Below are 15,705 nucleotides of genomic sequence, written 5' to 3'. Positions count from 1 at the left end.
CTGATGGAGAATCTTCCTTGATGCTTTTGGTTGCTGACTGATCAGGCTGTGAAGGGTGGGATGGCTGTGGCATCAACTGACTCTTTAACAATTTATCGGAAGCATGCAACACTACTGGATAGCATTTTACCCCACAGAACTTCTTTCAAAACTGGAATCAATCCTCTCCAACTCTGCCACTGCTTTATCAACTAAGTTTATGTAAGATTCTGAATTCTTTGTTGTCATTTCAGCAGTCTTTACAGCATGTTCACCAGGAGTAGATTCTATCTCAAGAAATACTTTCTTTGCTCATCTACCAGAAGCAACTCCTCATGCATTTAAGTATGATCCTGAGATTGTGGTGAGTCAGTCCCATCTTCCGGCTCCACTTCTCATGCTAGTTTTCTTGCTATTTTCACATCTGCAGTTATTTGCTCTACTGAAGAAGTCTTGAACACCTCAAAGTCATTCATGAGGGTTGAAATCCTATTCATGTTGATACTCTGACCTCATGAATATTCTTCTTTATTTTTTTTAAGTAGGCTCCAAGCCCAGTGTGAGGCCTAATGTGGGGCTTGAACCTGAGATCAAGAGTTGGACACTTAACTGACTGAGCCACCCAGGTGCCCTGAAACATGAATATTCTTAATGTCATCTAGAATGAGGAAACCTTTCCAGAAGGTTTTCAATTTACTCCCAGATCCATTGGAGGAATCACTATCTTTGGCAGCTGTAGCCTTACAAAAGGTATTTCTCAAATAAGAAGATTTGACTTCTTGACCCAAGGGCTGCAGAATGGATGTTGTGTTAGCAGGCATAAAAACATTAACCTTGTACATCTCCATCAGAGCTCATGGATAACCAGATATATTGTGAATGAGCAGGAATATTTTGAAGGGAATCTTTTTTTCTGAGCAGTAGGTCTCAACAGTGGATTTAATATTCAGTGAACCGGAATATCTGGGTGGCTCAGTGGTTTGGTGCCTGCCTGCGGCCAAGGGCGCGATCCTGTAGACCCAGGATCGAGTCCTACATCGGGCTCCCTGCATGGAGTCTGCTTCTCCCTCTGCCTCTCTCTCTCCCTGGGTCTCTCATGAATAAATAAATAAATAAATAAATCTTTTAAAAAATACATTCAGTGAACCATGTTGTAAACAGACATGCTGTCATCCTGGCTCTGTTGTTCCATTTCTTAGAGCACAGGCAGAGTAGATTTAACATATATCTTAAGGGAGGGATACCTGGGTGGCTCAGCAGTTGAGCATCTGCCTTCAGCTCAAGGCATGATCCTGGGATCAGAGATCAAGTCTCGCATTGGGCCCCTTGCATGGAGCCTGCTTCTCCCTCTGCCTATATCTCTGCCTCTGCCTGTGTCTCTCATGAATAAATAAAGTTTTAAATAAATAAATAAACAAATAAACAAACAAATCTATCTATCTATCTATCTATCTATCTATCTATCTATCTATCTATCTATAAGGGACCTAGGATTTTCAGAATGGGAAATGCTAGCTTCAAATTTTCCTCCTGCAGCTTCCTCACATCTCTGAGCCTTCACAGAGATGAAGAGAGTGGGAGCTTTCCTCTGGATTAGGCTTTGGCTTAAGGGAATGTTGTGGCTATCTGATCTTCTACACAGATCACTAAAACTTTCTCCATATCAGAGATAAGGTTGTTTCGCTTTCTTACCAATTGTGTGTTTACTGGAGCAACACTTCTGATTTCCTTCATGAACTTTTCCTTTGCATTCACAATTTGGCTGTTTGGCACAAGAGGCCTAGTTTTTTGCCTATCTAGGCTTTCAGCATGACTTCTTCACTGAGCTTAATCATATTTAGTTTTTTATTTAAAGTAAGAGATGTGTGACTCTTCCTTTCACTTGAACACTTAGAGGCCATTTTAGGTTATCAACTGGCCTACTTTCAATATTGTCATATCTCAGGGAATAGGGAGGTCCAAGGAGAGGGAGAGAGAGAGAGAGAGGAACAGCTGTTCAAGACAGCAGTCAAAACACACACACATTTACAGAATAAGTTCACTGTCTTATATAGGTGGCATTTGTGGTACTCCAAGTCAATGACAATAGTAACATCAAAGATCACTGATCATAGATCACCCTAACAAATACAATAATAATGAAAAGGTTTGAAATATTGTGAGAATTACCAAAATGTGACGCAGACATGAAGCAAGCAAACACTGTTGGAAAAATAGTGCCAACAGACTAGCTCGACGCAGGGTTGCCACAAACCTTCAATGTGTAAAAAAACAAAATATATGCAAAACATAACAAACTAAAGCACAATAAAATGAGGTATATATTTGTAATAAAAATCACGGCTCCCCCTACCACACGGAGAATTCCTAGTATCCATAAACCTATCTGAACCTAGAAGTGCAAAAGAGATTGGGGAAAAAAACAAAACAAAACAGAAAAAACTCATTAAGTCTGTATTGTTAAAATGTTGTACTCAGGGATAACGAAAGGCTTGCTGTCAAAACAATTCCAGGTATAATCCTTAGATACTACATCTAACATCAAATCATTTTCAATACTGACCCTATTTGAGGAATATGGAAGCATTCTGATTTTCCAAAGTGCAGTCAACTAAAATTCTTATAACTGGTAGAGACCAGTTAAAAATATTTCCTTACTAGGCAGCCCAGGTGGCTCAGCGGTTTAGCACCGCCTTCAGCCCAGGGCCTGATCCTGGAGACCGGGATAGAGTCCCGCGTCGGGATCCCTGCATGGAGCCTGCTTCTCCCTCTGCCTGTGTCTCTGCCTCTCTCTGTGTCTCTCATGAATAAATAAATAAAATCTTTAAAAAAGGAAAGAAAAATATTTCCGTACTTCTTTAAAAAGATTACAGGCAAAGGTACCAAGTAATGATCAATCATTTCCCTATTTTAATGATTCAAATGACTACCTGATACTTACATTAAATATTACAAGGGATTTAACAATCTGAAATGCAATATTGTGTTAAATATCTGTAACAAAAAAGAAAAATGAAACTCCAAACTAAGTACTTTACTCAGAAATATGTTTAAATAACAACTGGAATTAGTTAGAATTCAGTGGCACATGAATATAAGCTAGGGAATTTTCCTACTAAGTTTTCCTGATAACTTATAATTGATCAAAATCTTTAAGAATATTTCCAAGAATGCCATAACTTTAAAATTCTTTTTTTTTTTTTTTTACCAATTTTATCTGCTTTGACAAACTTTTGATTCTACTTCCCAAACACTCCAAAATATTTTACTTTACCATAAGTTGAAATGCTAACTATGTCAATTAGACAGTGGAAAACCTGACTTAATATTAATAGCTCAGCTTTCAGCTTATTATTACAGATAAACTGTGCATAAGTATTAATAATTACATAATTGACTCTGGCTTCCATTCCCATAGAAACTGAAATGAATGACCAAAAATGGGATAAATTGATAAAAAAAAAATGCCTAATTTAAAACATCCTTTATTTGGTGATCTGGTATCAGAATTCAGAGAAGAATAAAGTGACAGCTTGGCAGTTAAGCTTATCAGGAATTTTTTATAGATTTAAGTTTAGGCCTGCCAGTTGTATCTCTGGTTTCTAGTATTTTTTGTATGTCAAGTGAATGCCTCCTTAGTAGAACCCAGAGAAATATATGAATAAAATCTTACTGCTTATTATAATTACATGTATACAGTTGAAATACCAAGTAAACTATAGTCATATCTGCTAAAAACTACTGTTATAAATACTAGTACATTCCATAGTTGGGGGGAAAAAAGTTGAACATAAGTAGTTTTAATATTGGGAGGAAAATAGTATTTTAACAGAATTTAGGAGTGGATTTTTTTTTTTCCACTAACATCAAGTATCAAGAAGACAAGGACTTGTTAAAACAAATCCTTTTCATGTAAGTATAGGAGAAATAAATCTTTTGGTAAATTGTGTATATTGTCAACAAGAGATGCTATTAAAAGGACCACATAGAATGTATTTAAAGTATTTCATGATTTGAAGAAAGATTATAAAAAATATAAATACAGAGGAACTGATAATACAGAGAACCAAGTTAAGTCTAGACATTTTTGTCTATAATGGCTTATAAAAGTAATTTTTAAATCAATTGCATGAAGCTATGTCAAAACACTATCTGCTGGCACCTATACTTTTTAAAGAATTATCTTAGGTAAACTGAAGATACTGATATTTGTTAAATTCATGCAAGTTAGGCACACGAAGTTTGTGTTTAAATTACATGTTCACATATAACATGTCATTTTGATTTATTCTGGCAAGAACAAATTCATGTGATTTAGTATCTTTCAAACCAGAACATAAAGAAGTATTCATAATCAGAAATGATCAGATGAACCACAGCCTATTTAAAGAGTAGCATCCTCACCAGACTGATGATGAGTATGGCGTCCAGATGCCTCCACAGACTGCCTTTGTTCATTGTCTGGAGAAGACAGCAAAGATGTAGAATGAGGGCTTTCTGTAGAAGAGGATGTCGAATGAGCCTGAGCTGACATTGCAGAGGACGTAGAAGGCTGAAGAGACTGTTCAGCTGAAGGATCTACTTCCATTGCACTTTCCCCCACTTCCAAATCAGTACTTGATGGGACCGCAGGAAGTGCAGACACATCTGACTGGCTCGTTCCACCTTCAAAAAACACATGTTAATGCAAATTCAAATACTGACTGCTTTATTTCCAAAATCAGCTACACTAAAGAGGTATGTTCAGGAAACACAAGTGCACTTGCACATTCATGTACACACACAGGAACATATAATTTCAGGATATCAAAAATACTCAGTGGAGGTTTGATCCCTCTGACCAAATAGGCTAATCAAGAGGGGTAAAAATCTATCTACAGAACATTTTTGTTAAAATAATCAGTCTTTCAAGATCAATATGGTACCTCCATGTAGACAAAGCTAAATAATAGGTTGTAAGATGCCTAAAAATAACATCTTAATTTGAAGATGATGATTCTGATTTAATGACTGGATAATAGCAGGATGGATTTTATTTTTTTTGTTGTTGTTGTTGTTTTGGAAAGCATGCATAAAAGTAGAGGGGAGCAGAGTGAGAGAATCTTTTTTTTTTTTTTTTAAGATTTTATTTATTGGGATCCCTGGGTGGCGCAGCGGTTTGGCGCCTGCCTTTGGCCCAGGGCGCGATCCTGGAGACCCGGGATCGAATCCCACGTCGGGCTCCCAGTGCATGGAGCCTGATTCTCCCTCTGCCTGTGTCTCTGCCTCTCTCTCTATCTCTCTGTGACTATCATAAATAAATAAAAATTAAAAAAAATTTAAAAAAAAAATAAATAAAAGGTTGAACATCTTTAAAAAAAAAAAAAAAAAAAGATTTTATTTATTTATTCATGAGAGACACACAGAGAGAGAAGCAGGCTCCATGCAAGGAGCCCGACATGAGACTCAATCCCAGGTCTCCAGAATCATGCCCTGGGCTGAAGGTGGTGCAAAACAGCTGAGCCACCCGGGCTGCCTGAGAGAATCTTAAGCAGGCTCCATGCCCAGTACAGAGCCCCACACAGGGCTAAGTCTCACGACCCTGAGATCATGACCTGAGCTGAAATCAAGAGTCAGATGCTTAACTAATGGAGCCATGTAGATGCCCCGAGAATGAATTTTATTGATATGTTTCCATTCTACAACATAACATCTTTGGTAAATATTTAAATATTTTGGGAAGAGTGAAGTTACAAGTAAGCCAGAATAAGATTAAGTTCCTATATTATGCTAAATGAAATAAGTCAATCAGAGAAAGACAATTATATTATTTCACTCATGTGGAATTTAAGAAACAAAACAGTAGCATAGAGGGAGAGAGGAAAAAATAAAACAAGATGAAATCAGAGAGGGACAAACTGTAAGAGACTCTTAATCGTAGGAAAAAACTGAGGGTCTCTGGAGAGGAGGTGGAGAGGGGATAGGGTAACTGGCTGATGGACATTAAAGAGGGCACATGGGCAGCCCTGGTGGCACAGCGGTTTAGCGCTACCTGCAGCCTAGGGCGTGATCCTGGAGACCCGGAATCGAGTCCCACGTCAGGCTTCCTGCGTGGAGCCTGCTTTTCCCTCTGTCTGTGTCTCTGCCCCTCTCTCTCTGAATAAATAAATAAATCTTTTAAAAAAATGATAAAGAGGGCACGATATAATGAGCATTGGGTGTTATACGACTGATGAATTACTGGCCTCTACTTCTGAAACCAATAATATATTATATGTTAATTTAAATTAAATAAAATAAATTTAAATAAAATTTATTTAAATAAAATTAAATTAAAATAAATTTAAATAAATTTAAAATAAAAGTATACATACAAATAGAAAAGAAACAAAAAGATTAGTTTCTGATTCCTACTTCATTAGTAATAATGTCTTAACCACTAAATTAACATAATACTGTCATGATTTAAAAAAGCTTGACTGAGGTGACTGGGTGGCTCAGTCTGGTAAGCATCTGCTTTCAACTCAGGTCATGATCCTGGGGGTCCTGGGATAGAGCTCCACATTGGGCTCCCCACTCAGTGGGGAGTCTGCTTCTCCTTTTCCCTCTTCTCCCACCCAACTCATGTACTCTCTTACATGCACTCTGCTCCTTGTCTCTCAAATAAATAAAATCTTTTAAAAAATAAAAAAATAAACAAAAAGGCTTGAGTATCTACTATGTGCTATGCTAGGCTTCGTGCTTTCTGCAAAGGAATAATTAGGAATAATCCATAAACATTAACAATTTTCCTCAATTCTAGATGTTATTAAAAGAAAGACAGGGATCCCTGGGTGGCGCAGCGGTTTGGCGCCTGCCTTTGGCCCAGGGCGCGGTCCTGGAGACCCGGGATCGAGTCCCACGTCGGGCTCCCGGTGCATGGAGCCTGCTTCTCCCTCCGCCTGTGTGTAACTATAGGACCGGGTTGGGTCCTATAGTTAATCTTCCTGCATCTGCTCATAATGAGGTAACAGCTTAGTCTTCCGGGGGTCCTCTGAGCTGTTTGGTCAGAGACCTGAAGGCAAGGATGGGAACAAGAATTTTCTCCTTGTTTCCCCTGGGTGGCCTTAGCTCAGGTCCCAGAATACTCCCCCCTTCATCAGTAGAAAAACCCTACCCTACATGTTCAAGTTTTTTTTTTTTTTTTTTTTTTTTTTCTCTGTTCCAACTGAATCATTTAGTTTCCCTTGAAGAAATGACTGAGAAAACAACTCCGGAGAAACATGGCCGGACACAGCATTCTGAGTGTTGTGTAGTACACAGGCCCCTCACGGGACCCGGTAATAATGCCCATCGATGGGGACACATACGGCAGAGGGTTAACATTCCATGCATACAAATTCTGGAACTGCAAAAGAAAAACAAAAGCAAAAAAAAAAAAAAAATCCCAACAAACGCTGCATATATATGATGTCCCTTTTGCATTGCACTTTAGAAGGGGGGGTCCAGCAGCACCTGCGCCCTGCCCCCCGTAAACCACGGGCTGGAGCCCCGCAGATGATGTCATCACCAGACCTCTGGTGGGCGCTGCAGCAGGCGGCGCCTGTACCTGTGCCAGCCATCTCCCCCTCCGTCCGCGCTCACAGCTGCCTCGGTGTTAGAACGGGGTCAAGCGAAGAATTCTGGTAAGATCTTCCTCACATACATAAATACCGTAATTCAGGATGGGGAGCCGCCTCTCGTCTACTGGAAAATCATTTTTTCAAGCTTGGGCATAAAAAACCTTATACAATTTGCATGAACAGTTGAGAGTAAACGAGATTATTTGGAATAAATGCAAGTAACTTATTCTGATAGTGGCAGATTCCACTATTCTGATAGTGGCAGATTATTTATTCATAAATAAATAAAAATTTTTAAAAAAATCTTTAAAAAAAAAAAAAAAAAAGACAGAATGGACTAATCAAGTTCATGTCTTATAAGATGCAACTACCACAAAATATCAAGTTTTTTCTTTTAATCACCATGATTTAAGTATTTCTTAAACTTAAGCACAAATTCAGTAACTCTTAAGTACATCCGCAGCCAAGGAACTTTTTTTTTTAAGATTTTACTTATTTATTCATGAGAGACACTGAGAGAGAGGCAGACATAGGCAGAGGGAGATGCAGGCTCTTCACAAGGAGCCTAACGCAGGACTCAATCCCAGGACCCCGAGATCACCACCTGAGCCGAAGGCAGATGCTCAACCACTGAGCCACCCAGGTGCCCCCAAGGAATTTTTTAAGTTAATTGCCCAAGACCCCAAAGCTAGAAAGTAATGAACCAAAATATGAAAACAGGTCAGCTAACACTAGAAACAGCAATTAATAACCAACGCGTAAGTAACCTAACGGTTAAACTATTCCATCATATAAAATTTCATCTACAGAGTTTTATATATTTCCATTCTCAGAATGCATACAAAAAGACTTCAAAGGGAAATATCAGGTTTTCTTACTTTTCTTGAGAAAAGCGAAAAAGAAGAGGTAGGTCTACTGGAATGTGAAGGGACAAATTATACTCAATACCTTTGGTCCTCTACTGCTTCACACAATATAGTTAAGGACCTGTGATTATTATAGATATAAACTGGATGATATAAGTAAAGCAAATGTCAATAAAACAGCTTTTGCCAGCTTTTGAGTGACTTCAATTAAGAAAAATTACCTCTTGGTCGAGATCTTCCTCGCCCCCTATTGCTTTGTGCCACTTCACTTGCTTCTTCAAACCACCTCGATAACATGTCAGACATTCTCTGCATCAATGACACATTGGGACTTTGCTCACCTATCACAATACAGGTCTTATCAGTGAATTCAGTAGTAAGTCAGGATCTTTCATTAATGCAAAAACCCAGATATTAAGGCCTTTAAAATGAGAGCAATTAAAAAAAAAAGAATCAAATTTCCTAAATAAATTCAATTAATGTACACAAATCTATCAGAGCTATCATCACATTTCATAGTATATATTTTTGCAAGTGACTCTCCATCTGTATTTTGAGTTCCTCAAGAATAGGATTTATATCTCATCTTTGTCTATCCTTAAGTACCTCTACACCTCTCACCCTGACCCCCAACCCACATCTTTAGTTCTACCAGCTCATGAATTATATCAATTAAAAGAAAGGTTTGCCCTCTCAAATTTCCTTAAACTGATTTTCACCACACTATATATTCCATATATTTGAAATTAACAAAAACTAGAAAGTATTGTATTTGTCTCTTCCCTCTACTCCTTTTCTCCTTCAAATATATGTTTTCTTTAGGGAATTATCAAATTAAGTATGACATCAAATTAAAGATAATTCTACAATCATATAATTTAAAATGCAAATAATTTGTTCTTGAATTTTCATGAAAATAGAATTTCATACTTTACTGCCTTTATTTAATGTTGCTTTAAGTTTAAATATATAAGATGATAACAAGGATAATACATTGGGGAATATGCTTTTGATCTTAAAAGAATTCAAAAGTCATTAAAATAAGATTTTGGCTACCAACCAATTATTAACATATACACAGATTAATTCTATTTTAAAAGTGTGCCATCTTAAGGCACCCAAAGTAGTTTCTTATGCTTATCAAAAGCACTTGATAAAAGAAAAAAAATTTATCTGCTTTTATAAAACTCTTGGGTTGGAAATTGAAGTTTTCATTTCACTTTATATCTAATAGGCAAAGTTAAAAAGATTGATGATGTCCAATGTTTTACATGGCAATGGGCATTCTCATACTTCCAGTAGAAATGTAAAGTAGTGTACTTATTTTGGAGGGTAATTTGATAGCTATCAAAAGTAAATGTATTATCCAGTGATCCAGTCATTCATTCCACTTTTAGGAATTGATCCTCAGATGCATTTGCACAAGTATATTAAGATAAAAGTACAAGGATGTTTGTTTCAGCATCACTTATAAGAAAAAAAGAAAAGATTAATTTTTAAATTCTATATTAGAAAGGCAGAAAAGTAGAGTTACCATCTCGTTCTCGTTCACTCTCAGGCCTCGCTCGGGGTCCAGTGTCTGACCAATCACCACGAAGTCTCAGACGCTTCACTGGAGGCTGTCGTAACTAAAAGATGAAGAGAAAACTCATTTGCTCAATTCTTAAAGCATACTTGAAGTCTAACAAATTCTTTCCATGTCTTTGCTTTCTTTATTAAGTGTGCAGAAGAGATCCTAAGTCAAAACATGAAAGACGGCTCTTAATAATGATGGTACAGCCTACACTTAACATCTTCACCCTAAATTAGAGTCTGAGTGCAACTTTGAAATCATGTATATGTGACTTCTAATCCCACCTGTATCACTTTACAACTGACCACAGGAAAGTTATTTAACTGCAATGAGCTTGAGTTTTGTTAGTTTTTTTTTTTTTAAGATTTTATTTATTTATTCATGAGAGACACAGAGAGAGGCAGAGACACAGGCCGAGGGTGAAGTAGGCTCCATGCAGGGAGCCCGACGTGGGACTTGATCCCGGGACTTCAGGATTGCGCCCCGGGCCAAAGGCAGGAACTAAACCGCCGAGCCACCCAGGTATCCCCAATGAGCCTGAGTTTTGATGATGATACATGTAGTCTAGGTAAAGTATCTACATACCTGACAATAGGAATTATCACTATTTTATTATCAGTGACAGTTTATTCTACGGTTCCCCCCATCTACTGCAACCCTTCATTACTCACTTCAGGATCTCTACCCTATCTGGTTTCCCTCATTTTTGGCTAATTACTCTTCCTCCTACTTCAGCTGCATCCTACAAACTTACTATAGTCTACAACTTCCTAATTCCTTCTAACCTTTCTCAGAAGATGTATCATTTATTTTGCTTAAGCTTAATAACTCCATCTGTGCTTTTCATTTTATTCCTTCAATTCCTCAAGCACCTTGCTTTGACAATTATGCTCTTTCCCATACCTACATTCATTTCCTCTCTCATTTCTTCTTTACAATACGCTGAAGATACTTACCATTTTTAACAAACAAAACACCTCAATTTTATATTTCTATCCAGCTATACTCTTTCCCGTTTTCTGAAGCCTTATTGCCAAGCTTCTTGGAAAGAAGTCTGTATTTATTCCACTTTTATCTTCTAATCCTTCCTCAATTCACTGTAGTCATCTTATGTTCCCAACATTCCACTGAATTCATTCTCATCAATGTCACCCATGAGTAATTACTTGCTAAGTTCACTGATCAGTGAAAAAGTGATCAACAATCAATTGCCAATTCAAATGGCACCTTTCACAACTTAATCCATTTGATGTCTATGGCATTTAATATCCTTGAACACCCATTCTCTGTAACTTTTATAATGTTTAATATTTTTTATTGAGATATAACACACGTAACATGATAGTCACCCTTTTAAAGCATGTAAGTCAGTGGTTCATATGCACAAAGCTGTGCAACCACTTGCACCATTAATTCCAGGATGTTTTCATTACCTCAAAGAGAAATCCTAGAACTGTGAGCAGCTGTTCCTCACTCCTCCCAGCACTTGGCTCCTGGTGACCATGAATCTACTTTCTGTCTCTAGGGCTATGCCTGTTCTGGACATTTCATAGACATGGAATAATATGTGGTTCTATCTGGCTTCTTTCATATATTTTCAAAGTTCATCCATGTTGTACCGTGTATCATTTCTTTTTATGGTTCAATAATATTCCATTATTTGGATATACCATATTTTGTTTATTCATTTATCAGTCTATGAGCATTCATTTTTTGGCTGTTGTGAACAATGCTGCTAGGAACATATGTGGAAGATTTTATGGGGACATATGTTTTCAATTCTCTTCAGTATATATCTAGAAATGGATTTGCTAGATCATATGATAACTCTATGTTTAACTTTTGAGGAACTGCCAAGCTGTTTTCCAAAGCAGCTGCACCATTTTACATTCCTACCAGCAATGTGTGAAAGCTCCAATTTCTCCACATCTTCAACACTGTTATTGACCTTTAAAATTTTAGCCGACCTAGTAAGTGTGAAATGGTACCTTACCATGGTTCCAATATATTTTGGTTACTAGATCCTAAATCATAAATCAGTGATATACAAACATTTTCTCCCATTTTTGTGGCTCACTTCTTTTATTTTTATTTTTTAATAAAACATTGATTTTTTTCCTTTTAATTAAGCAGATTTTGATAGAAATCTGTAAATTTTGTTTTCCCCTGGAAACCATACTGAGCAACAAGATGGAGAGAATCTTTACACCCTCAGCAAAGAAGACAGAAAAAAAAAAACCCTCACAAATTCCATAAGTATATAAATGTGGCTAAGAACAACAAAGAATAGCAAAATCTGCAGGAAGCTACAAGTGTGACAGGGAATAATCAGAAGATTAGAGAAAGCCTAGTGTGGCAGGTGTCCAAAATCTTAGACAAATAATCATTTCCAGAAACAGCAGGCCTCACTCTGTACATGAACTATATTTAGAATAGAAAAGAGCCCTGCTCCATAGTTATGAAAGAGGAATTTTATATTATACAAGCAAAGAAACAGCGTTTTAACTTCAGCAACTCTTTCTAGAACAAGGTCTTCAAGTTAAAAACAGTCTCAAGCTTGACTTTTTGAGATATGCAAAATAACCTAGTCAAGAATACTGAGAATGGTGCAAGCATTAATTCAGTCATTCAACTAAGACTTTCCTAAGCACCTTCTATGTACCAGATACCACTCTAGGTATTAGGAAAAGATCAATGGACAAATCACACAAAAACTCCAATGTTACATAATTTATAAACTAGTGGAGTAGATGAACAACACATGGTAAAAAAAAAAAAAAAAAAAAAGTAAAATATACAAAAGAAAGTGTTGAGTATTATGGGGAAAAAAAATTAAGTAGACAAAGGTGATAGGCAGTACCTGGGAGTTAAGGGCTGCGATTTTAAAATGGGAGGTTAAGGAGGGCCTCACTGAGAATGTGCCAAGAGTGAAGACCTAAAAATAGGTAAGAAAAGATGAAATCCAGATATGTGGGAAGACCATTTGATGTGCAGTAAATGCAAAAGCATAAGGAAGAAGCATGCTTAGGCTGCCTAAATAAGTCAGTAGAGGTGGCCAGAGCAGAGTACAGTAGAAGTACTGAGAAAACAGTACAAGTCAAGAAGCACATGATAGAAGATCTTGAAGCCACTATAGGGACCTTAGTTTTTGTTTTAAGTGAGATGGAGAACCACTTGGGAGTGTTGATCAGAAGAGTAGCAATTTGACTTGATTTTAAAGGATCATTTAGGTGCTACATAACTAAAGGACTATGGGGTTGGGGGTAAAAGCAAGGAGACTGGTTAAAAGCTACCACAACAATCTAGGAAAGATGGTGATGTCTTGGATCAGGGTAGTAGTGGTAGTGAGAATGCAAAGTAGTCCTACAGATTTGGGATATGTATTTTTGGAACAAACTGTGAGAACAGAAAATGAGACACCAGATTCAACAACGTGGACCAATAACGAAGTAGGGCAAGGGGGGAAAATGTCAAATAGATAGGAGAGGAAAAGGAAGACAGCAAAGACAATAAAAAGAAAACAGAATACAAAAAAAGAAAAATGAGAAGTGACAAAAAATACTAAAGAATGGAAAAATGAAAGAGAAATTATAAGAGGATATAAAGAAAGAAAAAGAAGCCTCCACAAATTAAGAAAATATAAAAATATCATGAATACATAAGAAAAAAATCATTATGTGAAACTTTTATTCACATTTTAAAACCCCAATCATTTTTTACATTTCCTGTCAAAATACATTATTCCTTCCTTTGCTCCTCTCGTAATATAACTCATGTGTAATTTTATTGTTAAAATTTTACATATTCATTTATTTGTATCTTTCCACTAAACTGTAAATTCCAAAGTAAGAGGCCATGTCTTTGTCACAGTTGTCCTTGAATTTCTAAAGTTTCTAAAGGACCTAGTGTACGCAGGTGCCCAATAAATATCTGGTGAGTAGAATGTATCCAAATGCTACTATCAAGGATTTGGCATAAAATACTGAAGAAAACCTGATGAGCCTAAGAAGGGGACAGACTACTAATTTCTTCTTCTATTGATGAGCTTAAGAAGGGGACAGACTTAAATAAATAAAATAAAATTGAAAAGGGATCCCTGGGTGGCGCAGCGGTTTGGTGCCTGCCTTTGGCCCAGGGCGCGATCCTGGAGAACCGGGATCGAATCCCACATCAGGCTCCCGGTGCATGGAGCCTGCTTCTCCCTCTGCCTGTGTCTCTGCCTCTCTCTCTTTCTCTCTGTATACTATCATAAATAAATAAAATTAAATTAAAAAAAAAAAAAGAAGGGGACAGACTACTAATTTATTCTTCTATATACACCTGTGATTGCTTGGTTTAGTATACTAAGCATGATTTATTTTTGTAATTTTAATCTACTGTCAGAAGTATTATTCTTAATTTAGTTAGTTCAACAAAGAATACTGAGAAAACCACATTCAAAAAATAACCAAGTGTTCATGACTCAGCCTCATTCACACTGATTATGTAAACATATTTTGGCTAAGTATTCTATGGTATAAAAGCTGGTTGGCCCACTTAAAAATGTTTCTGCATTTCCAACTTTCATTATGTAATAGTCACAAAGCTAGACTGTAACTTCACTAGAGCACATATCTCAAGAGGAATTACACAGCAGCAACAAAATAAAAGAGCAGATCTCATGTTTTCAATTAAACCAATAAATTCAAAAATAGCTTTCATTAGCCATCATACTCTTCTTTGTCAATTTCCTCATTCACTTAAATACACTAGCATATTTAAAATCCCCAAAAATATTAATAAAGTTATCCTGATTTTTTCCCCTCATTTTATAGCCCTCTAAACCTGTAATCATAAGAACTGGATTTAGTTTTGTACAAATTAGAAAATTGTTCTTGAGTACCTTTAAAGTATGTTCAATAGGGGTTGGTCCAATACCAAAAAGTTACTGATTATTAATAAAGCAACAGTTAATTTCAAAAACATTTACAAGCCAAACAGTAGAGTGATTAAACACAAAACATTAAAAAAAAAAATCCAAAGTGCAAAAGATGTTGGGGAAAGCAGTTTCTGATAGGTTAAAACAATCATTCTTCTATCGCTGAATACTTCAAGGATGTATTGTTTCTGGGTTTTGCCTTTTACAAATAAGAAGATAATCTGCTATTTTATTTTTTTAAAGATTTTATTTTTAAGTAATCTCTGTGGGACTTAAACTCACAACCCCAAGATCAAGAGTATCAGAGTACCCCAAGATCAAGGCTCTACTAACTGAGCCTGCCAGGCATTCCAACGGTTTGGTTCACTATTTGAGTCATTTTAGTGGTAGTATTTCTTCTACCCAATTTTCAATATGTAATATTATATATATGTGTGTGTGTATATATATAATAGATATAAAATGTGATATATAAACTTCAATAAGACTAAATGTTTATGTTTAACAAGATTTTACATATTACCATTTACTATTCACATGTAGACAGCAATTCCTTCCTCTCCCCACTGTTTGCATATGTATGTGTGTGTATATACTTTAAGTTACCTTTTTCCCACTCACTAAGTCCTATGTATTTTGTAAAATGTACCTAGGGATGCATGTTCATAACCATGAAAGAGAAGCACGATCAGGAGAGAAAGGGATTGCTGTCCACATTTGAAATAGTAAATACTAACAGATAAAACTCTGATTGGTATATGAACATAAACATTTAGTCTCTTGGGAGTT

At 36.5% G+C, this 15,705-nt stretch overlaps 1 protein-coding gene across 8 annotated transcripts in view; it reads right to left on the bottom strand.

The window, feature by feature from the left end:
• DCAF6 (DDB1 and CUL4 associated factor 6) overlaps nucleotides 1–15,705 on the bottom strand; it is a 139,447-nt gene that overhangs the window by 70,980 nt on the left and 52,762 nt on the right. For all 8 annotated transcript variants that reach the window (XM_041752171.1, XM_041752201.1, XM_041752207.1 and 5 more), the window contains exons 8-10: nucleotides 9,960–10,053; nucleotides 8,647–8,766; nucleotides 4,384–4,644 (exon numbers count right to left, since the gene is read on the bottom strand). In XM_041752171.1, coding sequence (XP_041608105.1) covers nucleotides 4,384–4,644; nucleotides 8,647–8,766; nucleotides 9,960–10,053 — 475 coding nt within the window. The remainder of the gene's footprint in view (nucleotides 1–4,383; nucleotides 4,645–8,646; nucleotides 8,767–9,959; nucleotides 10,054–15,705) is intronic.

This window comes from Vulpes lagopus, chromosome 1 (assembly GCF_018345385.1).
Source record: "Vulpes lagopus strain Blue_001 chromosome 1, ASM1834538v1, whole genome shotgun sequence".
NCBI classification, from domain to species: Eukaryota; Metazoa; Chordata; class Mammalia; order Carnivora; family Canidae; genus Vulpes; species Vulpes lagopus.
The sequence above is the reverse complement of the archived record's forward strand: the minus strand, read 5'-3'. Positions and strand labels throughout refer to the sequence as shown.